This window comes from Parus major, chromosome 14, assembly GCF_001522545.3.
Source record: "Parus major isolate Abel chromosome 14, Parus_major1.1, whole genome shotgun sequence".
NCBI classification, from domain to species: Eukaryota; Metazoa; Chordata; class Aves; order Passeriformes; family Paridae; genus Parus; species Parus major.
In genome coordinates, this window is record NC_031783.1 from 7355674 (window position 1) to 7382340 (window position 26667).

Consider the following 26667-nt stretch of genomic DNA (forward strand, 5'->3'; position numbering starts at 1 on the left):
GCTACACTTCTCAAAAAGAGTAAGGTTACTATTGTGCATGAAAGGAGTAATGCTTAGGGGTAAGTTAGAGATGCTACTGAAATAAAGGATTTTCCTCACTGAACAAAGAAAACCCACCAAAAAAGCCAGTCTCATTATGCCCCTAGATGACTTTGGAACCTCACTACAGCCCAGAGCCTGCCCAGATTAGAGACAGTTCCCAGCCCTACACGGAGAATATAAGGGTCCCAAACACATCTGAATATCAAAAGAATTGCCAAGCCAAAAGGGCTGTGGTATTTTTGAAATGAGCAAAACATCCTCCTCCACCTCAGCATAAACAATGTTACCATTGTTATCAAAGTGCATCTTGTTTCGCCTGATCCCACCCATCCTATCAACAGCCAAGCAAGCAGGCTGCTTTCAAACAGGATCATATCAAAAATTTACCACAGTCCAAAACTTCCTCTCCCTTCCATGTGCACACAACACTTCACATGGGATGCTGAGAATACCTCAGTAGCTGAGCCTGGATCCTGACAGCCTCAGCAGCAACTTGGTCTCAGAGATGAGTAGGGAGGTGTCTCCCAGGAGACCTCCCCTCACATTTGTTTGCCTTCTTTACAGCCTTTCTTAATGAGAGACACTTCCCTGCAACAACGCTTCATGGGAGACTGAAAGAATTGTGGTAAGACAGCAAGAGACATTTAAACTGATGCCTAAAAAGTAAATCTCATCAGTTACAGAGACCAGTGGATTTTAACAGGCTTGGTCACAAAACCAGAGGAGATGACTACAGCTAGTATCACATTTCGTGCAGCCAATTACCTCATCCCATCCACACCAACAGAAGAGTTTGTTGTTTTTCTCCTTCATGACACAGATCAGCTCCTCTGGCAGGATGCAATTCTTCACTTTTGAATTCAATAACTGAAAGACTGACTGATACTTGAGCCATGGCATGACATATAATAGTGCTTTGACAGCAGTGTCAAAAAATGCTCAAATAACATCCTGAAGTGGCATTTCAGAAATTTCTTGTAAAATAGCATTCTCTATTTAGTTCAATCTGCTCTCTCTAGCATACATATAGCACTGCAAGCCATTTTAATAATCACTTCAATCAGGATTTTTTGTCTTTACCCACCTAAGTAATACTAAACAAAAATAGTCACACAGGAATACAGCATTAAAAGTAACACTTGCTAGAAAAATGCTATTAATAAGAATTAAACCACAGCTTACCCTGCAACTAGTCAGTCTGTCCTGTTACATTATGGCAAGCAAAAAAAGCCATATTAAAATTTTAGAAAAAAGTGAAAGCTATTTCCATCACAACTTTTTTACTAACTTAAAACAGATGGTTTAACATAAAATGAGAATGAAAGAAGTGGGAATGTTTGCAGCATAAAATTAAAGCAATATTTAAAATCAAACTCATCTTTTGAAAGTAATCACCTACCAGGTGCTATGAGGGATTTTACTCATTCATTTACTTAAAAATATTCACAACAGTGGTGATTAGAGGGTTTGTGGTGCTGCCGTAGGAAGCTTTTATAAAGCACCTGTTCCTCCTTTCAAAGAGGAATATTCATTATTTTCAAGAGGGATATTCATTACACTGTTTATGAAGTTTCCTGCTAAGTTTTTTAGGTAGTTCAAAATTGTTTTACTGAACAAGTACTTTGTAAGGTCAAGTGATTGCTTATCTGCAGCAGGCCTGACATTTACTCCAGCAGACACCACTTAACAGTTGAGTGAGAGTATGTCACAAAACAAAACCAAAACCCAAACAAACTTCCCCCCAGAAAAAGAGGAAGTCAGGAGCAGCTCATCCAGGTCTTGGCTTTTGTCCATGAAGCTGCAAGATGACAAAACAGTTTTTTTTATTTTGTTAAGATTCTGAATTTCAAAACACTCCAGTGAAAGAAATCTGCCATATCTGTAGTTCCTGAATAATTACCATCTTCAAATGGAAAAAGCTATTTAACCCAAGAGTGACTTGTTAACTTGATTACTGTTCACATGACCTTATTTGCAAGGATTTTAACATCTCAAAGGGAGACAGACTGAGGAGGAATACCTGACATCTACCTGCTGAATTTACAGCCCCTTCTCCATGTTTTCTCTTTAGGCTGGTAAATAGCACAGCTTTTCAAAACAAATCCTACACATGATGTTGCATGAAGAGCAGTAAGAGACACTGACTGCCTCTGCCATCAGCTCAATTGCAAAAATTGTGAAAAGCCTCACTCTCCAGAATTTATGATGTTTCCTTAGGCTTCACTAAGTCCCTGCTCTCTGTTCTGTCTCAGTAATTGAATTTAACATGACACAGCAACTTAAGCATTCTAGGGCAGGTTGGTTTGTTTGGGTTTTTATCCCCACAGGTCTTGAAACAAGGACAAGAGTTATGCTTGCTTGAAAATTTTATTGACAACTGTTTGGTCCCAACACACAAAACAGCACTTGAGCCACAAAAGAAAGTGTCCAAACAAAGTAGACAGCTAAGAAAAGAAGTCTTTCTTGTCTCTCCCATTCCAAGGAAAAAAAATAGTGCATAAATTGAGGGCTTCAGTGACATTTTTTTCTTTTAACAAACATGAATCTGAAGTAGTACATTTATTTGCTAAATTAAACAATTTCATGGTTGCAATGCTTTTAAATCTGTAAGTCACATCATTCATTTAACCCTTTGGATAAAAAAATATATTGCAATTCAATTAGCTATTTTGTTACACTATGAACACAACTTCTCAAAAGTATTATTCTATTACTTTCAAACAGCAATTTCAGCAGAATCACACATGAATCCAGATAAGATATGCTGACCTCCACATATGTGGTACAACCACCACATTATTTGGATAAACACCGTATTTTCCTTCTGAAGCAAAAACCTGGTTTTCTTTAGTACTCCAAATGACTTGTAGCTGCATCTCATGAAAATACAATTTCAGGCTGGTCTCTTCTCCAATGCATGCTCTTCTGAAACAAAGATCTAGACTGATCACTGTAATTCCCTATCCAAAAAAGTTAAATGCAAGAAAATCTGCTTTCACCTTAACTCGCTAAAAACATTCCAAGAAAACTTACTTCTAAATTTCCTCTTCCATAGCAGTATGTCTGTAGAGGTTTACTGTGGACTCAAAATACTGTGCCATAATGCTCAGAAGAACATCCCAGTGTTTCTCTGCACTTACAATGGCTATAAACTCACTACTGGTAATACTTGCCTAAATATAAAAGATTTTATAACAAAATCTGACTAGTAAAATTCTGTCCATAGCCATTGTTCAGTGGCATTTCCTGCTGCTGGCTGAAAAATTAGAGCCTGTGTTCCATCTCTTGCATATTACAATATAACCCACCTAAAAAAATACTCAGTTGGCCAGTGGAAAACTTCTAGTATAGGTTCTTTCAATACTACAAGCATTTATTTGCTGCCTGGCAAATACAACCCATTGTAAATGCCATGGTTACCCAGAATGGGTAGAAAGTCTCACACACTGGACAGTTCTGCTAACTAGAGTTAAGGTCATCCACTGACTTAGCCTCTCTCCCAAAGCTGGCCCTTGCAAAAGCCAACACAAGATACCACAAATTCAAAAAGCTGCCAACACTAGGAGTAAGTCTTAGAATAAAAACAGACACAGCTAAAAAGACAGCACATCAAAGAACAAGCTTCCCTTTACTGAACATGCTTAAAAATAGAAAACAAGGTTAAGCAGAACAACCTTAGCATTTCCACATGTAGCTAGAACTTTCCTTACAGGTGGAAATAGCATCAATACCTTCCATCACCAACCACTTTAATAAGACCCACTCCATATCTGTAATTTATGCATTAGATGCATATTTCAGAAATATCAGAATCTTCCTAACTTCATTTCTAGACACAATGAAAATGTGTGTGTCTGTATCTTACACTCATGACATCAAGACAGTCTTTTCCTTAACCAAACCCATGCCAGACAAACTAAATATGAGGGAAGCTTAAAGCATCAGTGTCCTAGAAAGCTCCTAAATGGAACTGAAAGCTACTGCAAAAAAAACATTTAAAACAAGTTTTACACAAGACCCACGTAAACCTTCTACAGACATCTCAAGACAAGAATTTCCAATGCAGTTACAAGTCATCTGAAAGGTCAGAGAACAAGTTTCCCCTCTGGAGGACAATCAGCTCCCCTCACTTTTGTCACCCCAGGTCAGCGAGTTAAAATTTCTCAACAGGCTTTTGAAAGACAAATCATGCATTTCATTAATACTGTCTGAAACAATACCAGTAAGCAACAGCCTATAGAATACAATATGCTACATGTATGATTACATCACCAACAAGGCTTAAAGAAAATAAAATCTGTTCCATGTTTGTTGAAGTAATATTTTGCTTTTACTGAACACATTTATGAAAAACTGTAAAATTCAAGAATAATTTAACAAAAGCCAGATTTTTTTTCAAAATAATAGAAAAAAATCTGCTCTGCTAACAGCTGTGTTCAGTGTAAAAGGAACAAAATCTTCACAGAATACATTAAATACAAATTAATTCCTCTAGGTTTTCCATTAAAATACACATGGGCTAGCAAACAGCTTTAATTTGTGCACAGTCCATAGGTATTTGTCTTTCACACTAAAAAGAAAGAGTTAAAGCTTGGTTACAGGTGCAAGTGAGAAGTTTGCTGCCAATTTGACCTTGTTTTTGAGTTGCTTTTTGGCTGGGCTGTCTGTTGCTTCTTTGTTTACTTGGGTTTCAGAGGACTGACAGGGAGGCACTGAAGCATTCTCCGTGGTGTCAGACACCACAGAACCAGAGATCAGCTTTTCTTCAGCTGTGGTTACAATTCTCTGTTTTTCTTCTTCTGTTAAAATCATTATCTCTAAAATAAATAAGACAACTCAATTTACTGATGCTCTGTTTTTATAAAAAAAAGAGTATTTCTCTGCTGTTAGGCAACAGAATACTTAAATAGAACTCATCAGCCTGATGTGAAGCAACAAGGGGAGGCAAGCTCTTACCTGGGAGGGGTGCAGGGCGTTCCTCAAACTGAATGAGGTCTGCAGACTCAAGAACCACAGGATCAGGTCTCAGCTGAGGGGATGGCAGGCAAGAAGGTACTGGCTCACACAGGAGATCAACAGGAGATGTGTTTGTGAGGCAAAGAAGTTCTTGTTCTGTTTGATTAGAAACTACAAAAATAAGGGAACATCTTTCAGAGCATCTGTAAGCTGTGAAGGTTCCACTACTGTCACAGATAAATATAAAATCTCCAGATGCAAATCTGAGGATTTAAGAACTATTTGAAATACTAACACCAAACTAATTTAATTAATGCTAATCCATCCTGAGATTCATTTACCGCATCAGGAGCATCTAAGTAAATTCTCATCAGAGTACAGGAGACACTGCTAGCAGAAGCTGACCCCCTTCTCTCATTAGCTTCATGTCTGTAGACAAATTTCCACCAAATCCCAGGGAAGGAGTACCCAGAAGCTCTCTCCCTCTATTACACATATATACACACACAGATTGATAGACAAGCAGCTCAGGACACAAGCCTAACCACAAACTCGGAGAAGTTCAACAAGCTTTCGAGCCAAAATGCATATTTACACAAGTTCAGATTTACTAACTCACCTTTGTCCATGCTGCTTCAATTACTCTGCTTATTTCCCCTAAGAGAATAAGTTTCTTATATAAACCAATTTTGCATTACCATTGCTAGGCCTTCCTAGATTTAGTTCCATTGATGAAGTGGATCCTTGGGTCTCCATAATATGTCCATTATTGTCAGCAAGTTGATTTCCATGATCATCTACATGATCAGCAGGGGGAAAACTAGGTGAGCTAAAACGAGCTACAAAAAGGCAAGTTAATTTGGTTAGTTAACTCAAGCTGCCTCTTAAAAAATATAAAAGAAAAGATACTGCTCAAAATTGAATCAGCTTACTTTTCATATCATTCTTCAGGACTACAATTCTCTTATGGCCATGTCCTTTAATCCAGACCACCTATTAAGACAGAAGCAGAATTGAACATCAGCACATGCTAAGCTCAAAGCATTTGCTCATTGCCTTTCATCCAGCTTTGCACTGACATGATTTCCAACAGTAAATTAAATCACATTGCTAATTTGTACCACACTACCCATGGAAGGGCTCAAAGTAATTGATAGCAAAGGCAAACCATACTGCCAGAAAGTATACTAAATACACATTAATGAAACTAAAATGTTTAAACGTGAGTTGAAAAATTCCTTTTTGTCACTCTTCAGAAAGATTGGCTGAAAGGAAATATGACAGCCACAAACTAGGTCACAAAATTATCCCACAGCACCTAGGATATGTGGATGACAAGAATACAGCACTTCTGACAAGGTCCCAGAATTCTTCACTCCCAAACCCAATAATGCACTCTGATCAAAATGAGGATTCAGTACTGTACAACCATTCATTCACACAGACAGAAAATCAATTCTCTCATTCAGAGATGCCAGGGGTGTTCACAGCCTTACTAGGAACAGTTCTTAAGCAAAATTTCACCAAAGCATGTGTGCTGGCTTATTCTCTTTTTCTTTTCCATATTTCTCAGAAGTGTATTAAAAATACAACTAGCATAAGCTTCCCTGAAGAAGGTAATTATTCCAGTATTTCACACCAACTAAGAGCAACTGTGGTTGTTTAAGTACTTGAATCCACGCAGAAATCTGAATGTAATTGTGCACAATTGAGTTCTTCACACCTGTGGAATTGCTCCCAAGAGCTCTTCTAAATTATTGCATCCATATGCTTTAGGCTGCAGCACTTCTCCTGTGTATTTGCTGTATGCTACTGGGAACTCATGAAGAAAAATTTGCTGGTAATGGTAGGTGTGAAGTAAGGACCTCACATTCTTTGCAAAAACATACAGATTTGTAAGCTTGACATATTCTTCTGTTGCACCATTGGTAAAAACCTAGCAGAAAAAGAGAAAAGAAGAATTAGAGCACACACTTCCACAGTCTCTAGATACAAAGGCTTTTCAAACACATCAGAAAGGCAAGAGCTTACACACCTCAACCAAGTAAGGCAGACTCTTCAGGAGTTCAGTTAAGGTCATAAATCCATATTCACATGGATTAAGTGAAGTACTGTGGACTGTTTCATAATGTTGCTTAAGCTGCTCAACTGAGAGCAAGGATGTTCCATCCCAGGACATCAGCAAGACCAGCAACTGCGCAGTCAGAGTCCGCAGAGATTTTCTGTTTATCAGCTGAATTTGCTTGCCAGATTCTGTGTCAACCACCTAGAAAAATTAATTAGGAAAGAAGTTAGGGACACAGAAGAGATTGATTTATAAATAAGATGTATATCTGGGGTTTATTTGAGCATAGCTGTATCCGATATTCCCCTAGCCAAAAACCACATAAAATCAAGTACCTTATTACATGGAAATATTTATTTTAAATATACAAGACCTGTACAGCTGTTTCTGTCCACTGGTAGGTATGATCTCATTCTTTGTTACAAGCCAGTTGGTCCTGACTGAACTCCAGTCTAACACCAGCTGCTAGGTCAGGAAAACTGAAGTAACTAAACCAATGTGCCCACATCCATGTAAACTGCAACTTCTTTCCCCCTGGCATAGAAGACACCCTATATATTTATATTCAAAGTCTCAAACCACAGCTAGAAAAGACAAAAGTAAAGGAATTGAGAGTATTAGAAAACTTGAAACTACTACAAACAGTTATCAAAAAACTTTTTCACAGTTAGAAGAGGCAAGGGAAAAAAAATCAATTTGTACCGTTGAAAAAAGTACTAGAATAGAATCTTTTACTTATTATTTGCTAAATAAATATTAGTATTCCCAGAGGATGCTGCAAGGTTACAGAATAACAGAGAACACCATAGGAATACAGAAACTGCATTTAATACCCTTTTGGAATTTCCCCTTCCCAACTTAACATGGTAGTCCAGAAACTACATCTCGTTACCCATACTAAGCCATGTCCTGTGAAACAAAGCCCCTTAACACAACCCACTGCACACCCCAGAGGGATAACTGCCAGGGCCAAAAGGTTACCTTCACAACGTGGCAGAGTTTCTGCATGAGGGCTGGCACAGAGCTGACATCGAAGTCGTGCAGGCGCAGGGCGTAGCCGAAGGTTTTGCTGTACTCGGGCAGCAGATCCGCCAGCAGCAGGGAATTGTCCTTCTGTGCCCGCAGCAGCTTCACCAACTGGGCAGCCACTGCCTTCACCTGCTCCACTTCTGTCAGGGTGAGAATCTTCTCCTCCCCACACTCCAGTACCTACAGAACACAAGTGACACTTTGCTCAGTGGTTGATGAGTCTGGATGAGCAGTGTGAGCTGCCACTCAAACTCAGGGCCTGCAGATGGGCATTTGCCTTGTACCAGGACACAGCCACCTCAAAAGCTGCTTGTGCAGCAAGCAAAACCATGTAACTTCTGAAATACAACAAAAGCAGCAAAATAAGTTAACTTTTTAAAAGCAAATTCAGCATAACTATAACAACCTCCAATTTTGAGACACTGAATTTTGAGTTTGTTAACAAACAGCCTCCTGAATGTGCTCAAAATCACAGACCATTTTACCAAAATAGCATTAAGATTTCCTTAAATACATCTGTCTAAAAACATTACAGGTGCTGAGTTTGTAACTCATACCAAACTTTGAGAAATACAACCCCTTCTGAAACAGTTGTATACATTCCAGAAAAATGCTTTGGTCCAGCTGTTGATTTTGGAACTTACAAGTAAGACATCTGGTATGGCTTCAAAGAGTTCAAGTAGTTTTGTAAACCCATAGTAAGCGAGTTTGCACTGGCGCCCAAAGTGGTGGTGGTAGCAAGGAATAAATTTATTGAAGGGCATTCGAAAATGGGGCTGGTGCCGCAGCAGATCCACCACCTCCTTGGAAAACTGCTTGGTTCTTTCAATTTCCTCCTGGGTACGTTCTAAAATTAAAAATAACAAAGCAAGAGCTACATCCCAACACACTTATGAAATGCAACAGAATACAATAAGCAAACACAAGTGGCTGGCTTTCAGCAGTCATGTAAGTGACCAAGTCACTCTTTTCTTCTACCACTGAAGCCTTTACCAGGCTTACATGTTTAAAAGTCCAAAATAGTCCAAAGAAGTCCAAACTTACCAGACCTTTAGCAGGATTTTTAAATAGCCAAATACGTGGGTATTTTTTCCTGTACGGAAACAGCCCACTGTCTAATGATTCCACAGAAAGCACGACTACAGAAGTAGTAACATCATTTTATGTTTCCTGCCACCTGTTTTCCTGTCTGTTCTATTATAAGTGTTCAGAGAATGACATTCTTGATTTGCTAGAACTTAGCAACTTAGTTATAAAGGTAGAAACACAATTATGAAAAAACCAAAGTCACTGCAACATATTTGAATTACTAAGCTATAAAATAGTCAATCTGTTTAGAAACAGCACAAGAAAGTTTCATGGACATACCTCTTTTAGGAATACAAATCACCATCTCATTATCTTGCTGTGACAAACAGATGGTTGTATCTGGAATTTCTGATATAATATCAGCCAGTTCACACACTCCATACTCAGTAACATCCCAATCCTTAGAGAAACACCTGAAAATTTAAAAAATTGTTAAAGCATTAATGTTAAAGCGTTAATGCATACTCTGTAGGCAAAAAAAATTCTGGAGAGTTGAGAAAGTAAGCCTCAAATACTAATAAACATAAGGACAACTTCCACCTTGGTGATAATACTGTCCTGGAAAACAAAGGGAAACTAGAAATCCATTCTAGCCAGAGAAGTAAGATTTACTATCATGTGAACAATCAGTTTAACAAAGAGCTGTATATATCAAACAGTGGTTTTAAGTGCTTTAGGAAAAATGTAATTGTCCTGTGTATACAGCTCCAGCTGGCTACACTTCTAATAGTCTGTATTTGCTTAATAGTTACAGCCATATGCTCTTTTAAACAAGAGCAGGTTTCAAGGCAGAGATCATCTCCTGGAAAGCATCATATTAAGCTTCCAAATACTGTGCAATATATGAAAATGTATTTTCTCACTTCTCCAACCAAAACCTCTCAGAAGCAAGAACACTTCACAAACACTCTTATTCAACAAGTGGCCAGCACTGACTCTACATTAAGTAGATTTACAAGTAAGCAATAATGTATTTTTGCCAAGAGTGGAAATAGGAAAGTGCACTCCCAAGGAGCTGTTGGCACATGATTTACAACAGCACACATGCAAAAATAGATTCACAGGTAGCTCTAAGATGCAATGGTTTGTTTAAAGCACATAACTTACTTTTTATCTTCCCATTTAAGAAAGCATTAACCTTGGTTCTTAAAAAAAACCCAAATAAAACCCTTCTTTTTAGAATGGAACAGTATGTTCCAGACAGGTATTACTCATTTTTGCCAGTGCTAGATCCAGTTAAAGTAGTAAAAGTAACTCCTGGCACTTAATCTATTCATTTTGTACTTCATTCTGAAGAAAGTGTAACAATAAGTTTTCCCTTTACTGTTCTTCAAAGAGAACTAATGAAATACAATAATCCATTTCCAACCTCAATGAAGTTAAACAAACCTAAAGTACTAAAGGAAGGAATAAACTACAGCAGAGAGCTTTTAATTTTTGTTTTCATTAGAAGTGTGACCTTCCAAATTGCAATGAAAAGGCAATGTAGTGGCCACAGTTATGTACTGAGATTTTAAGTGCTGACTCCTCTTGCACTGTGATTAAAATCACATTAATAGACATGTCCTGCACATTTGTTCTTGTTTCATTAGGGTAACTTACCAGTGATAAGCCTGCAGGAATTCCCTCACAATAACTTGCTTACTGGCCTGGGACTTGAGCAGCTTCAGTAAATCTTGAGTGAAGCGCTTCACCTGAGCTCTGTGTGTTAGTGTTAACAAGCGTTTGGAACCCATGCCAAGAATCTGAAAGAAAACTGGATTTGGTCACTCACATCCAGCACCCTCAGTAAAATGTATTTAAAAGCCAATATTAATATAGGCTAGAGAAGGAATGTAATAGAGACAGCATCAGAAATGGCAGCCTCATGAGGCCACCCACTTCCCATACTAAGAAGTATACCCTTGAGAAGTTCAGTACTTCACCCATGAGTGCTATTGCAATATCTGCACATTTGTATTGGTTATTTAAAAATCCCACAACCAACTGCTGTTCAAAGCTGTAAGTGAATGTGACCACAGGGGTTTTGTAATAAGGTCACATGACTTATTTCTCACAGAAGTCCCTTCAAGCCACAGTCTATGCATCTCCACCCATCTCATGAGCATTCAGCAGTTGCAGTGTTCTTATGCTGCACACAGCACAACTAAAAACTTTTACCCAAGCACCAATCATAGGTTAAGAGCAGCTTCAAACCTTATTCCTGAGGTTTCCCCAGGAGCTGTTTTAAAAGGGTCAGCATGGAAACAGCAGGCCAAAAAAAGAACATGCCCACCAAGGTTCAGTCAACCAGCTCTTTCAAAGGGCACTAGGTAAGTGCCCAGCATCTATTCTACAATAGCAAACAGGAATCCAGATGGCTGCAGCTACAATTCCCCAGCTCAGAGTGGCCAGTACCACATCACTTACCTGCAGTACATGAGGCACTGCTTCCAGCAGCTCCATTAATTTGGAATAGCCGTAGTCAGACACTCGGCATTGCTTTGCAAAGTGGTGATGGTAGGTTGGGATGAATTTGCTGACAGGGATGACACAGGATGGCTGGCTTTTGAGCAGATCTATCACTTCTCGACTGAACTGAATGAGCTGGGGATTACCTACAGGGCTCTTGGAACGCAGAAGCCAAGGATCTACAAACAGAAGTCGTATTACTGTAACATTTCACAAGTGTTCTTCCACTAAACATTGAACTTTACTTATGGATTGAAGCTACAGCATGGAAGAAAGTAAGTATGAACATTCAAGGTGAAAGTTTCTCCTTATAAAAAGTTTAACAAGTATACATGTTTATTTTATTTGCAGAAATTATTAGCTTAATTGTTTGGCATTAAAAAAGAGAAAAAGTTTTAAATCTTTACCTGCAGTAGGAGGTGGTGGTTTGTTATGTATCCATTTGATAACTTTAATGCCATTTTGGGCAGTGGCAATGTTAACTCCAGGAACACAGGTAATCAGATGTTCTAAGGGAACACCACCTTGGCCTTCTGGCACCATTTCAAGATCATTGAACTCTGACATGTAACAATCAGGAAAACTATGGAGGAAAAAAAAAGCTTCCATTATACACTAAAATATCACTATAATAATTGTCCTAAAAACATTAAGACAATTCATAAGTAAGGGATTTCAACAACTTCCTGACAACACAGAAATCTTCACAAAACGCATATTTTAAATAAGTGTGCTGTTTTTCCTAAACAAGAATTTTAAAAGTGATCACTTCATAGTGTATTCATTTGCTATAAAGGATATAATTTTATCTAAGAACTAAGTTTGTATACAACAGGTAATTCCCAAAAAGTTTTTAAGTCTTCAACCTATCAGACCTTACTAAAAACAGAAATTAAAATACTTTACCTTAGTAAAGGCACAGTACCCTCATGTGTCTGTAGAAGACTGTGAACTTGGGGAGCAAATGTCTTCAGAGACAAAACCACAAAAGGAATTCTATAAGAATCTGGATCAAACTCATGTTCACTGCAAAAATAAGAGGTTCAGGTTTTCATGCTTACTCTGTACACAGCTTTAACATAGTATCTGTGCTCACACAGATAGTAAATATTACACCATATATATAATATACTGCTATTAGTGACAATAGCACTTGTATTACACTACAAGCAACTTCTTGTTGTTTTTTCCCCAGAAGTAATACAGCTACAGCAAATTTCCAGAAGTAACATTTAGAAGACCATGTTTTTATTACCTATTAAAACATTCAAATTAAATTTTAGCAGCACATAGCAGTCAGTTAACAATGAACACCTAATGACTGCTCTACTAGCATAACCTGGCAGCTGTTGAATTAAACAAAAAACTAAATACATGGCTTCAAGAAACCTGCAGCTCACTATGAATCACTTACTAAATATAGCTGGAGGACAAAGAATGATCAGCCACAATTACGTAATGAAATTCAGGTAATAGAAGTCTCTAGCATATATAACCCTCCTACATAACCAGAGGAACACAGGGAACCTTCCAGCTTCCATTCAATCCTGGCAGCTGTGCTAGAACAAAATCATCTTCTCTGGACACACCAGACCATGAAAACTGCCTAGAAAATCCACTGGCTCACCACAATATTCTCTGCCTTATAGACTACTAAACATATGAGGAGTTACTAGAGCACATTATGAGAACACACACCTCGACTTTATACTGGTACACTAAATGCTGTTCCAATATTTATAAGATTTATAGTATTTTATACACAGCTTACATAAAGTCTTTATTCAGGCAATGCTGCTTACAAACAGGCTCGTGATATTCCAGCTCTTCAAATATTATTGGACTACAGTTTGCTGAGGAGCCATCGTGTGACTGTGAAGAGCCCAAGGGGCTCTGCCTGGCCTGGCTGCTGGGCAGGAGACACACGAGCCTCGCGCTCCCCTGGTCACGGATGGCCACGGTGTCCGTGAGTTTGTACAGGTCTGAGACAATTAACTTACGGCCAAACCTGAAAGGGAGAGATTGACATAAAGGCACTTCATCAGGACAGATTACAGCATTGCCTTACCTATCTTTGTTTAGTAAACAAGAATATCCTAGAAACTACTCAATGTAAAACATTAATGTAATTAACACTTTTAACCAATGCAGAAAAATTGAGTATAATACTGAAAGTAGAACCCTCTAAAACAGGCCAGTTTTGCTATCATTGCCTCTGTGTACAAAACATGCTGCAGCACCTAAGGACAAAAGGTCATAATTCACCACTCTGCTACTCTAAGTCACTGCAAAAAAATCATACATGATCAGGTATTTTTTAGAAGCACTGGAGAGGTAGCCACCAGGAACTTACTTTTTTTCATAGATTTCTGTGAATTTGAACACAGGCAAGCAACAAGCAGGTGCATCCTGCAGAATAGACATTGCTTCTGAGCTGTAAGAGAAGTTTTGCAGCATTAGCACAAAATTAATCTGTTGTTAGTAGACTCCAGCCTAAATTAGCGGGATATTTACAGATGCAATTTATGAACTATAAATAATAAAGGACAAAGTGCATTCCCTTCCATTCCAGCACTACAAAAATTGTCATTTTAGATCAGGGACTGCAAGTAGGAACATTCCTGCTAATTCATCAGGTCATGTCTCTGAAGGAGTTGCATCTTTCATAGGTGGTGCTAAAATCTGAGCATCTATAAAATGCAACATTAAAGCTGCAGCATTAGAAGTTACCAGCCTGGTCACTACATTGCAAACTTTGAACAGGCAAGAATGAAATAAAGCTGTAAATTATACAACAGCAAGTAGTACGTAATTGTAGAATACAGTCCAAGCACAAGTTTCATTCTGTGAATAAGTGATGACAACTTTTTCCCCAGTGCTTTCAGTCAGAAAAAAAATTGTGCTCTCATTAGCATCAGCACTCTAAGTTGTATCATATTACATGTAGCAAATGAGATGCTGTTGTTGTTTCCAACTGTGTACCCACCCTCAAAAACTAAATTCATACACACTTTCTTGGAAGAACAAAGAAATAAATATGCCCAGTGTAACCTAAACTCAGATGCACAGATTAAGACAAAGGTATATCAGTATTATGCAAGAATAGTAGCACAGCTATTAAACCCTCTTAAACCAGAGACCTAGAGTCTCCAGATGGAACTTAGAATACAAGCAGTGCAGAAATGCTGAACAAAACACCAGCCTAGTTATATTTAACACATTCATCAGATCATACAGCAGATTTTACTTTACTTTCCTATTATCCCTTTAAGCAGTATTTTAAATCTTCTCTCAGCTACTAATACATGCTAGGACAATTAAGAAGATACCAAAGTGCTTATTACCTAAGTAGAGAAAGTGATTTACTAGCAGCTCCTGTTGCTAATGAGACCTGAATCCTCTTACTGCCAATTTTGTATCTGTGCAGACTGTTGACAGCACTGATGGCTTCCTGCAGATTTTCCATCTGAACCACAGCCTTCAGCTGGTAGTCTGTGTGGGGACTGAGCTCCACACTTTTTACCTGAGAGGAAGAAAACACCTCAGACATTTACACCAAAACCTTAATCCCAAGGCAAGTCACCAGTAAAGCAGTCTTGCTTTGGCCAAGAACCAAAAACCAACAAAAGGGAAGGGAGTGTGATGAACCACAGCCATCAGGGCAATGCAAACATTGATCCTGGTCCAGTGATCCCGGACTAAGACAAGCCTATGGTATTTCATTAACCCAAGCATCTTCTTCCTATATAAAGATTATGCCAGAAAAATGTCATCCACAGATCAGACAGAAATAGGATCACTGACCTCACCTTCCATAATTGCTTTTCACCAATTCACACTTCTCCTGCTTTTGATCACTTCTGACTCAAAATAGTTTTTACTGTTATTTTTAAGCTGACATTAGGAATTCAGCGTTACAGCTTAAAAAGGTTACGCTGTTAAATCTTGAGTCTCATCCATACATACTAATGAGCCACTTAGTAGAGAATTTTATATACAACTTCAGAATACCAGATCTATGATGACCACACACAAATTAAAAACCTAGTACAAGTTGTTATCTGGTCTTTTAAAGGGAAAAAAAAGACCCACAACCCATCCTTTTAACATGGTTTTCAAGTCCTGCTCTTTCTGCTCATCTGAACCTAAACTGTAAACACCCCTAAATACATAAACAGGAACTAATTAAAAAACAGATGAAAGAATTCGAGCCTTTACCTTGCCATGTCTTGAGAAGACTTCTTGTAAATTTTGCTGCAACTCTTTTCTGGACAATCTGTAATCTATGTTGCTTATCTGAATGTCTGCACCATTTGCAAAGGGATCAGGGCAGTCTGTACCACTGGTATGATTCACTATATTGAATGTGAGTGGAGATGATCTATTTGAAAGGTTGGGAGACATACTCCTGGGTAAAATAAAAACTTGAATGTGAGTGGAGATGATCTATTTGAAAGGTTGGGAGACATACTCCTGGGTAAAATAAAAACATTTATGAGCTGAAGCAACTGCACAATTCTGATATATACATCCCAAAATCAGATAATAGGTACAGGTCAAGTGCATAAATACAGCATTTAGAAGGGATTTTATCAATACATGCATGCAGGCAAAACAAATTCCAGCACTAGCAAATCAGCTGTGAATAATCAATGTATGTACTGGTGAAATCTCACTTCCAAGACAGACACTTACCGAGATGACCAGCAACTCTGAGACATGAGCAAAGGACTGAGCTGTCTTGAGGCAGTCAGCTTACTGAAAGCAGAGGGATAGCTGACCTGAAACACAGTTTCATCTTTATCTTTTTTATCTACAGGGGAATTGGTAATGCTCCTGGAAGCAGAGGTCTCTTTTCTATTTTCAAATATATATAAGAAAAAGAAAAAACATTATGTTGCAGAATTTACATTAAAAAAATGTAACTAACATCAACATCTTTTTCTAAAATTTTAAGCATACTTCTGACTATTTTTGGAGGATGATTCTCCTGCTCCCATTTTTTTGGTTGCCAGAGACACAGAAACCGTTGCATTGGAGTTACTCTGAGGAGAAGGAATTTGTTCTCTTAAACGTTCTTGCTGGTTTTCAGTATTTCTATTGATGTTCTTTGATTCAAGGCGGCACAGCTCCTGTAGGAAACAGATAAAGGTCAGCATAAAAGCACCAGACATCCCTTGCCAGAGGCCTTCTTTCTGATGGAAGGCTCAATGACTGACCATTTTTTCTTTGATAGTGTATTTCATATCAAAGAATTTTTGATTTTCTATGGCAAAAGACAGTAGACTGTTAATTACCTGAAACATTTTGCTACACTGTAGGTCTAACCCTACTTCTCCTCAAAACAAGCAAAATGGATCACCCTAGATATTACTCATCACTAGTGCAAAAGTCAAAAGTAGCTAGAATTTGAGAGCAAGTACCAGCAGTATTTCCAAATTGACAAAATATGGCAGGTAGGGGGAAAAAACAAATCACCCTCACACTAATTGTCTGCTTCCCAAGCAGATAAACACATCTCTCATTCAGGAATGTCACCACACATTACAGTTACTCATTTATTAGGACTGACAAGTTAAAGCAGTAACAAAAGCAATCTTCAGAACACAAGTTAAAAACAAGAATATGGAACAAGGTAGAACAACAATACCTGTAAACTTTTGACATTTGTGGGTTTGATGACAGATCCATGAATCTGGAATCCTCTCCCAGCAGAGCCTTTGGTACCAGCAGACTGATCATTTGAGTCCTTGTTGAGGAGGCACAGCTTCGTGTTCTTGCTAATTTTTTTGGGAGACTTGACCTTGTCAGTTCCCACAAAGCTGGAGCTTTTTGTTTCATTGAGTTCTTTGTTTTTGGGAGTGAAAGACACTACAATCCTGTTACCAAAAACATCTTCATTTTCCATTCGCTTCCGAGCCCGTTCTGCACTTTCCTGGTTTAAGAAGCGGAGAATTGCACTGCTTCCAGAAATGCTCAGCACCTTCCCTCCACAGTTGTCTGACAAACGCCTCAGGCGATTGCTGACACTTTTGCTGTCTCTGTTTGTTGGCAGATTATAGACATATAACAGTGTATGACAAGCCTGTTAAAAGGGAGGAAGATTTTAATTTGATTATTAGAACACTCTCTGGTTCAAAACCAGTAGTTCTAACACTGGTTCTGGTGACCATGCCACCCTCCCACCGACCCCAGCCCATCACCAAGTCATTCCTTTTGCAGCACTCAGTTTGTTTGAAAAACTCTCATACCAAGGTAGAGCCTCAAACTTCTATCTCCAATATAATTTAAAGTTATAATAGACTATGGAGTCCCTGACCAATGGATCAATAGCTGATCAGTTCTCCAGATGAGAAAGCACCATTGTTAACTATCCAATAACCTATCAATTCCATACATGTCTGTGAAAGCATAGGTCAGGAAGTTATTTCAAGAAAGAAAAAGTCACGAGTGCTGTACAAAGACACCACAACATAGCCAGAGGGCATCACCAAGGAAGGTAAAAAACCAAGAAGAGGCATAATCACTCAAAACTTAAGAATGCATCACTAAGATGTCTTAATGCACGACTCAGTTCTTACCCAAACCTTCTGCAAGGGAAAGATTAAGATACATTGTCTGATAAAATATTTATTGGCAAAAATCTGCCTTTACTATTTCACTTTTTACTTAACTACTTTCTCATTTAGTATTTCATTCTTCCTGTCTGAAAGCAGAAAGCAAACATTCACATGGTAGTAACTGAAACAGAGACAGTGGCCAAATAGACAGCAGGCATCATTCACCATCATAATTAACACACACAATTTCAGCCTGCTCTCCTCCTAAATTACAAGAAAACCCGCAATTTGACACTTGGAAGTGTCTTTTGCATCAAGAATTAAAAAATCTTTACCGGCATTTTCAGTGGTAACCTTGGTGGCAAGTCTGAAATAAATTCTTCAAAACAAATAAGTTCATGGGCATGATGTAAGAGTGCTTCTGAAGCTTGGTTTTTATGTACCAAAATGATTCGGAAACCATGTCGATGTCTCAGGTCACTCAGTTCCAAAGCAAAGTTCACATCCGCTGGAGGGAAAAAAAATTAAATAGGCAAGGAAACACTTGAAAAAAATCTAAAATATATGATTGAAGGAAAAATCCCACAAATCTCACTCAAGTTCTATTTCTCATTGTAAATTTCCAAGGAAAAGGCACCAACAGCTACAAGGCTTCTCAGACATTATTTAAATCAACAGTTCACATTCAGTCTCAAGACAAGGGCTTCCTTTTAACAGGAGCTTTTATCAATTCATCAGCAGGGCATTGGACTGGTACTGGGTAATTCTATAACAAACATTAGTTTAGCTTTAGGGAGAAACCCAAGGCCAACACATGGCAATTCAATAGCTGAATGGATTGCAGATTTAACTGTATAATATAGAATATGCTGCTATGAGAATTAAAAACTTCCAGACCATAAATACAACTCCATGAGTTTTAATTTATGAGCTTCCTGCTGAAGCTAACTTTAGACAGTAGTCACACACATACCTACCAACACTCAAAAAGGCATCAAATCACAACAGTGACTGAACTGAGCCAAGTTCTCATCTTACTGTCCCTGCTTTTTCTTTGCTGCCACTGACATTAAGAATTCTTCAGCAGTTCAGTTAAAGCTGGTTCTAAACACCACTTTTGGAAATCAATAGCACCATATGTAAGAATACTATGGAAGAGAGGAACTGAAGGCAGCACTATAGCTGAGTACCACAAACAACACTTACTTGACACAAGAACCACAGTGGCAGGTGCAGTGTGTGTATCAGCAAATCTCCTCAGACTCTGTCTGAGTTTGTCATCAGCAGCATTCTTGGCTGTAGCGTTTATGTGTGCAACAGTCACCTGTGGAAATACATAGATACACTCTAAAGAAAAGCTTCAATGTGAACTGTGCTTACTTCAATGGATAAAATACAAGCTCTCACATGCACTTTTAATTTAGGTAAATTAATGCACACATGCATGGAATAGAGCACATAGGTATCAAAATCTGTTCTGTGAGCACTAAACTTCAACCCTAGTTGTTCAGCAATGTCTTTGGGGTGACTTTTGCTGTTCTGTGTTAAGGATCACAATTCATACACCTCAAAAACATTCCAAGAAACTGTCAAGCTGTTATCATATCTGCAAATTAAAGAGTGGAAATTTCTGATATAAAAACCAGACAAAGAGCTAGAAAAAAATACCAAGAAACAGAAGGTATAGATGAAAAATATATGTAGTGTTAAAGGTGCTCCAATACCACTAATTTACAGGTGTCCTTAGCAATCAGCACAGTATTCACTAACAAGGTAGAAAAGTTAACTTCACAGAATCATAGTTCTTTTAGGTTAATAATTTGGTCACAGATTTGAAGAGTAACAGACTCCACCACTACATTTTACTGGATGGGATTAAGACACTCTTGTGAACATTAGAACTGAAGCTAAACCAGTTATCTACAGATAACAGAATGCAGATTCACTTTTAAAAACTATCACAGCGGCAAAAATAAAAGAAATTAGCATTAGAGACCCCACCCATAAACTAAAGACGCACTAAACCCACAGAAGCAAACAAAGCTTTAATGAATGTGAATCAATCTTGGCACAATCAAAGCACAGAAATTCTCAAGCAAGAACACCAAGCTGGTGCTGGCTGGATACCTGGCAGTTGTTTAGCTCCTGAATAACTTCTTTATTTTCTTTACTGATGTCACACACACAGATGAATTCTGCCTCTCTGTGACCTTTAAAAAACTTCTCCCGAATCCTCTGCACAACTGCTATAGCAGAACGGCCAGTGGGAACTGAGCAGTTTTCAATGTCCCAGAAGACTCCAATGGGGGGCAAGTTTTCCAGAACCTGGCCTGTTATTGCAACTTCTGGGGACCCTGTGCAGGAGTAAGAATATGGCTCATTTTTATCTCCAAATACTGAACATGTTAAACTTAGCATAGTATGATCTTCGCACATGGGAAGCCTTATGAACAACATGCCCATGAATGCAAGTTCAGTTTTACTTTCTTAAGGAATCCAACAAACCATCAATCTTAAACAAAAATTTAGTCACTGTCGGATTAGGATAAAGAAACAAGACAACTTTGACTTTACTTTTAAGCTCTCAAACAATCAAGTAATGCATTTTTTTAAAAAACAAAAACACCAAATGCCACAAAAAACTGTCTGAAGCTATGTAACACTTGGTGCTGTATCAGTAACAGAAGTAAAACATGGACGCTGTTCAAATTTACACCGTGGATTAGATAAGAAATCTAAACAAAACTGGATGAGATGACCAATACCATGATGTGATTACAGAAAATCAAGGCAATACAGAACTAACACAAAGTGTCCAACAACTCAGGAGAGTGAGATATAGAGTTTTTGCTATTGCAGGCTAAGCTGGGGTTTCACCTAACACTATACAACTATTCCATCCCCACAAAACAACTTGAAACATGAGGAATTACACAGAATCCTCACAGTTCAAAAACAAGCTGCAAATTAATGTTGCCTGAGGATTTAAAATAAGGCACACCTGATAATCATAAATGTGTGTATGCTGGTTAGTTACCCAAAAGATTCACTGGAATTGCATTTGGAAAAAAGACACTTGATTGGGGTGTCTCACATTAAAAACCTTAAAGTGGATGTAGCTTTCAAGTAACAGTAAAATGATCAATTTCTTAATAGTCTGACTTTTATAACTTTTACACTAGATATGATTTTGTAGTTGAAGTACTAACATTGTCAAAAGACCACACAATTATTTCACAAAGTATTTTCCTCTTAAGAACACTTGAGAAAGCTCTACTGTAATTATTAAAGTTACACCATTACTGCATATGGAGTGACAACAGACATTAGACTATGAAAACGCTTTTCAAATATGGCCAAAGAATTTCTTTACACATCACTAGAACAAAATAGCTTCCAAGTCTGCAGAATTACTTTTTCTAGTTCTTAAAACATTAAAAACAGTAATAGTAAAATCAAAGCTCTACACAACAATACAGAAAGATAGCTAAGTAGTCAAAACATGTAAAATCGAGTACTGAATTTTCAAAACAGAGACATGCTATTCTTTTACTGTTTAGTCTTCTGTGACTTGATGGAAATTTCCAGATAATAGTGGAATTTAAGAGAACTTTTGCTGCACAACAATATCTAAAAGGAGAACATCCACTAAATGGAAGTTTCAAACGCATGTGGTTTACCATATTTCTGTGGTGATTTGCCAAGGCTGCTTGCCAGTATCAAACTCTTCTCATTTCCTGTTCCTTTGGTTCCACAGCCATTACAGATTGGGATAGGAACAGGTGCAGTCTGTGTACTTGGAGGAGGAATATTTGGCCAGATTTTAGCAGCATCAACTAGGCTGTTTCTGGTTGGCTGTTGAGAAAATTTTTCAGAATACATGTTCATTTAGTATACAATATTAACAAATGCTATTCCATGCTAGAAACACTTGGTTTCCCTTCTGCAACAAATGCCAGTTCAGATGGGCTTTACAAAGCTAATTAACAATTGTATGATGGCACGAAGGAAGCGTCTATCCTCCTATCCCAGCACATTCAGCTTTCGATTTTGAAATGCAAGGAAAGATTCTACTACACTCAACATATGAAGACATGTCATCTTTAATTAGTACTAATATGTATCCTTTAAAAAAAAAACCAAGAAAAAACAGAGACCTAGTATACAAAATCTGGACATGATGTGCAGAAAGTGTGATAATTCCAAATATATGGAATTCACTATTTAGCTCATTAGAGTGACATTTCACTTTTATATTGGAAACTTCAGCTTAGAAGTTTAAGATCTTGCAAAGCTGAGCACATTATTTCATTAGAAATTCCCAGTAATATTCAAGCACAGTTCTAACAAGTTCTGAATTTCACAAAAGTGGTACTAAAGTATAAGTTACAAATTTGGGAAGACTGAACTAAGACGTATCAAACCAAACCAAGACTAGAATATCCTTGTAGCGTAAGACATATCACCTGACTTACAAATGGCTCTTTATTGATCAGCTGCCCATGGGTACATCTTAACTGCTGTTAGTCTTTTCTCAGAGTCCCTACCATGGAACAGTTTAATTGGAGCTGTAAAGAAGAGATGACTAGATTTGAAAGAAGTTAAAACTCCACTCAAATACATTACAGATCCCCTGTAGGCTGAACACTGTGATAGCTCCTTTGTCTTCCCATTGCACTGAATGTTACCTCAGAAAAGAGCTCAGATTCAAAAAGGCTGTCTGCACATTTGGCCTCTGCATCACCAACAAGGGGGATGCATGCTGCTCCCACAGGAGCTGGTGTTTTGCTCAAGTCACACAATTTCTACAGGAAGCACGCAGCACTAAGGAAGGAGAAAGGTGGAGTGTACAAACCTTGCTCAAGCAGTCAGTGCAGTAATGAGAGCCCTTCAGACACACGGGGGGCACCACGTTTAGGTGCAGAGGGTTGGCGCAGACGCGTGGCGGCAGCTCCGGCTGTGCAATGTGCTCATCCAAGTGCCCCGCAGCCCCACTGGTGAACTCGGGACAGGGGAAGTAGCCAGAGGATGGGCAGCTCGGCAGGGCTGGGAACTGATGCAGTTTGTGCACACTACCATGACAGGGCTGGAAATGGAGTTTTCCACAACAGGCCAGATGCTGACAGGAAGATACACTGTTTTCTACGCACATGCCAGAGAACTCACTGGAAATTCCTGCCAAATTGCTTCTAGCTGGAGCGTTCTTCAGTGAAGATCCAGACTGATAAGCAAATCCTGACCCTACTTGACAAGTTATCGTCCCAGTGCTTTTTGAGTCTAATATTGTGCCAGGGTGAATCAGGCTCCCACCACCACCACCACCACCACCACAATGCATTTGTGGAGCACAAGAAGAGTCAGAGCCATGAGCACAGCAGCTTACTTTGGGGCCAGGGGAAAGCTGTAATTGCTGTTGCTGAAGAGGATGAACATCGGGAAGCGGCACTGCTGGAAACAATTTAGAGCCAGCATGAGGAGATGAAGCATCCTTCAATTCTACAGCAGCTTTCTTGTTCTCCATGTAATCTTTCTGGAAAATGAAAGTTAAGTTACCTTCAGGTACATGAATAAAACAATAATTTTAAAGGGTAAAACACATGTATTTTTAGACTACTGTAATTCCACATTTAAAGTGCTATCTTTATGACTGTTATTACCTTACTGACTGAACATGTAAAATATTAAGAGAACCATATCAATTACATGTGCCAGCCCTAGGTATACTGATATCAGTGGATTTTGGAAGCAACAAACCCAAAGAGCTATAAGCCAAATAGCAGCGAGTCTATGAAACAGAATCAGAAAAGCAAAAAAACTGTTAGGCTAAGGCTGAGATATCCTTATTTCTTTTAAGAACAAGTACATACTGATATGACAAAGCTTCACAACTTACAGAAACGTAACTAATCATATTTTAGTTCAAATAAAGATTTTAAAATTGTATTAAAATTGTGAAAGTAATGTATTGAAAGGGTATGACCCAAAAAATTAGAAATTACATCAAGCATGTAATATAGCAGAGGGCAAAGTATGCTGAAGTTTCACAACAACTAAGTGGTTTTTATCTACTCTGATTTAAGATATCAAGATGTAAAAAGGCACAGACAGACTTTTTTAAAATGTCAGCAGTGAAAATCAAGCAAGATTAAAAGAAGCACAGAATAATCAAGGTCAGTAGAGGTATCTGGACAGAACACTGCTACAAAACTTCTGAACAACTTTTATCTTCTAAATTGAATTTAATGCATTTCCTACACATGAATGAATAATTAATTACTCATTCCTCTCTACTTGATACTGCATCTCATGAAGATAAACTCTGCCAAAACTCTGTATGGAACTAATTTATACATTGAACACCAGATTTTACAGCAGCTCCCTTCCTAACCCCAACACATGGAAACAGCAACGCACTCAGTTGTTTCTCTTATGTCTTTTTTTCTTAGATTAAATGTGTCTGAATGATCATTACTTAACAGCTGCAGCTTGCTTGCTCAAGTACCTAAATGTGATGTACTACTCCTTCTAATCCTTAGCCCTTTGCCTCTTAAATTTATAGAATTATGTACATTACAGAAAAGGAACATTTAAAGAAATGGAAACAAGAAAAAATAAAGACATTTTGAAGAATAGTATCCACAACTGCTGTAGCTACTACATAGCAATAATTCAGAGACTCAAATTTATCTCCAAACTAAACAGATCAATTGGAAGCATGACCTCCCTACTCTACTCTTCAGCAATAACTTGGCAGAGCCCCCCAGAAGAGACTTACACACCTTTTAGGCAGCCAGCTGCATTATCCCAAACAGCTGTGGACAGTAAAGTCTGAGAAGCAAAGCAGCTTGCCTGCACTCATCAGCACCGGTGTGAGTGCTGTGAACGCAAGTGAAGGCCCTGAATCCCCAGGCAGGTTTCGAACAGCTACATTGGTAGCTGCTGCGTCCTCTTCCTTCCCTCCCCACTCCCCCTTTAGTCAGTAACACCTCTGGAATCAGGCACCCATCCCCCCTGCACTGGGAGCCCAACCATGCTCTGAAGGAAGGCAGAAATTACCGTTTTCGAACCACAAGGCAAAGCCTTCTCAGCAGCAGAAAAGCAATTAGAAAGTTTCCAGAGCCATGGCTTAGCATCATTCTCTTGTCTCTGAAGCCATTCCAACGACCTATTGCAGAGGTTCTCCGTCCTGCTTCCTTCCATCATACAGCCAAGCAAAAAGGTTCAACATCCTTTCATCCCCCCTTCCTTTCATTCTTCCCACCTGCTAAGAGGAAAAAACAAAGAGAACACTTTAAATAACTTTTAAAGCACAACAGAGAAGAACCAAGGTGTTCTTAAGAATTCCACTACTGTTCTGTCAGTGAATCTGCATTAATTATGTGAAATTTAATTATACCTATGGCCAAGGCCTTAACTATCCTTTTTAATAGAGGAATTCTCCTCATGACCCATAGAACAGAAGAACCAGAGGAGAAACACCTTGAAGTCCATGGCATTAGCTGGAGTCATACAGCTGCTGACACAACTCAGTTTTCAGTGCACTCTCCTAGAAAGCAAATCCATGAGGCAAGAACAACTCAACTGTAAACACACAAGAGGTGCAACTGAACTCAGCTAATATAATTGAGCTGTATATTCATTGTTTTTCCACTAGCTAAGAAAACTAAGCACAACACACCTGTATTAAGCACACGGTATTTAGCATTTAAACTGATTTAATCAGTTTTAAAATAACCTACAAATACTTCAGCAAACCCTCAAGCTGCCCCACTACACATCAATTTAGCTTTACAGAACCACAACGCAACCTAAGACTCAGTACCAAAGAAACTATGGTTAGCAATGAAGCCTTTTTACCCTCCAACTACGTGCTGCATTCATTAGACTATACTCCTTCAGGTCCTTTTGTTTTTAATGTTAAACACAATATGCACAGAACACATTACATAGCACTACATTTTCCTCTGCATTGTTTTTAACCTCAAGAGAAGTTTTACACTTTTTTTTAGCAGAAATATTTACTCACGCGAATCCTAGCTATCCAAAAATTATGCAGCGTGCAATATCAAGTTCATCAAGTTTTACAACTCTAGAGTACGTTACTTTTGAATGTGTCTGATAACAGCGGTTAATTCGGAATTAAAACGGTAACCGAAAAGTGTAAGCGTTACATTAAGCACACATGCCCGCAACTTGCCCTCTGCGTCCCGAAGCTCCCGGGGCGCTCCCAGCCCGGCCCTCCCCGGGGCGCCCCACCGGTCCCTCAGCGCTGCCGGCCTCCTGCCACCCCGGGCCGAGGCCGCCGCAGCTCCGGCCGCAGGACGGGCCGTACCGTGCGGAGCCGGTTCCTGGCTGCCGCAGCAGCCTCGCGCTGCCGGGGGCCCGGCCGTGTCCCCCCGCCCGCCTCACCTGCGCCGGCTCCGCCGCCCCGCGCCCGCCGCCACCGCGGCCCCTCCGGCCTTTGTTGTCCTCCCT

The 26667-nt window shown here is 38.8% G+C and overlaps 1 protein-coding gene across 3 annotated transcripts; it reads right to left on the reverse strand.

Annotated features, from left to right (window-relative positions):
* Positions 1–2390: 2390 nt before the first annotated feature.
* Positions 2391–26667, reverse strand: MARF1 (meiosis regulator and mRNA stability factor 1). Of its 3 annotated transcripts, none has more exons than XM_015643037.2 (27): positions 26602–26667; positions 25249–25456; positions 23048–23722; positions 21873–22047; positions 20320–20546; positions 19399–19516; positions 18528–18700; positions 17283–17717; positions 16595–16764; positions 16328–16489; positions 15851–16040; positions 14977–15155; positions 13986–14066; positions 13404–13640; positions 12539–12658; positions 12040–12215; positions 11591–11811; positions 10784–10926; positions 9461–9594; positions 8737–8939; positions 8045–8272; positions 7034–7264; positions 6722–6934; positions 5931–5991; positions 5697–5837; positions 4999–5169; positions 2391–4859 (listed from the first exon to the last, which is right to left on the reverse strand). In XM_015643037.2, exons 2-27 carry the CDS (start codon positions 25393–25395, stop codon positions 4627–4629), a joined length of 5244 nt encoding a protein of 1747 aa, XP_015498523.1. In that variant the 5' UTR covers positions 25396–25456; positions 26602–26667; the 3' UTR covers positions 2391–4626. The 3 variants fall into 3 exon arrangements, with proteins under 3 accessions (XP_015498523.1, XP_015498525.1, XP_015498524.1); XM_015643039.2 differs by having other exon boundaries at positions 23576–23722; positions 26602–26665; XM_015643038.3 differs by having other exon boundaries at positions 4627–4859; positions 25249–25453; positions 26602–26621.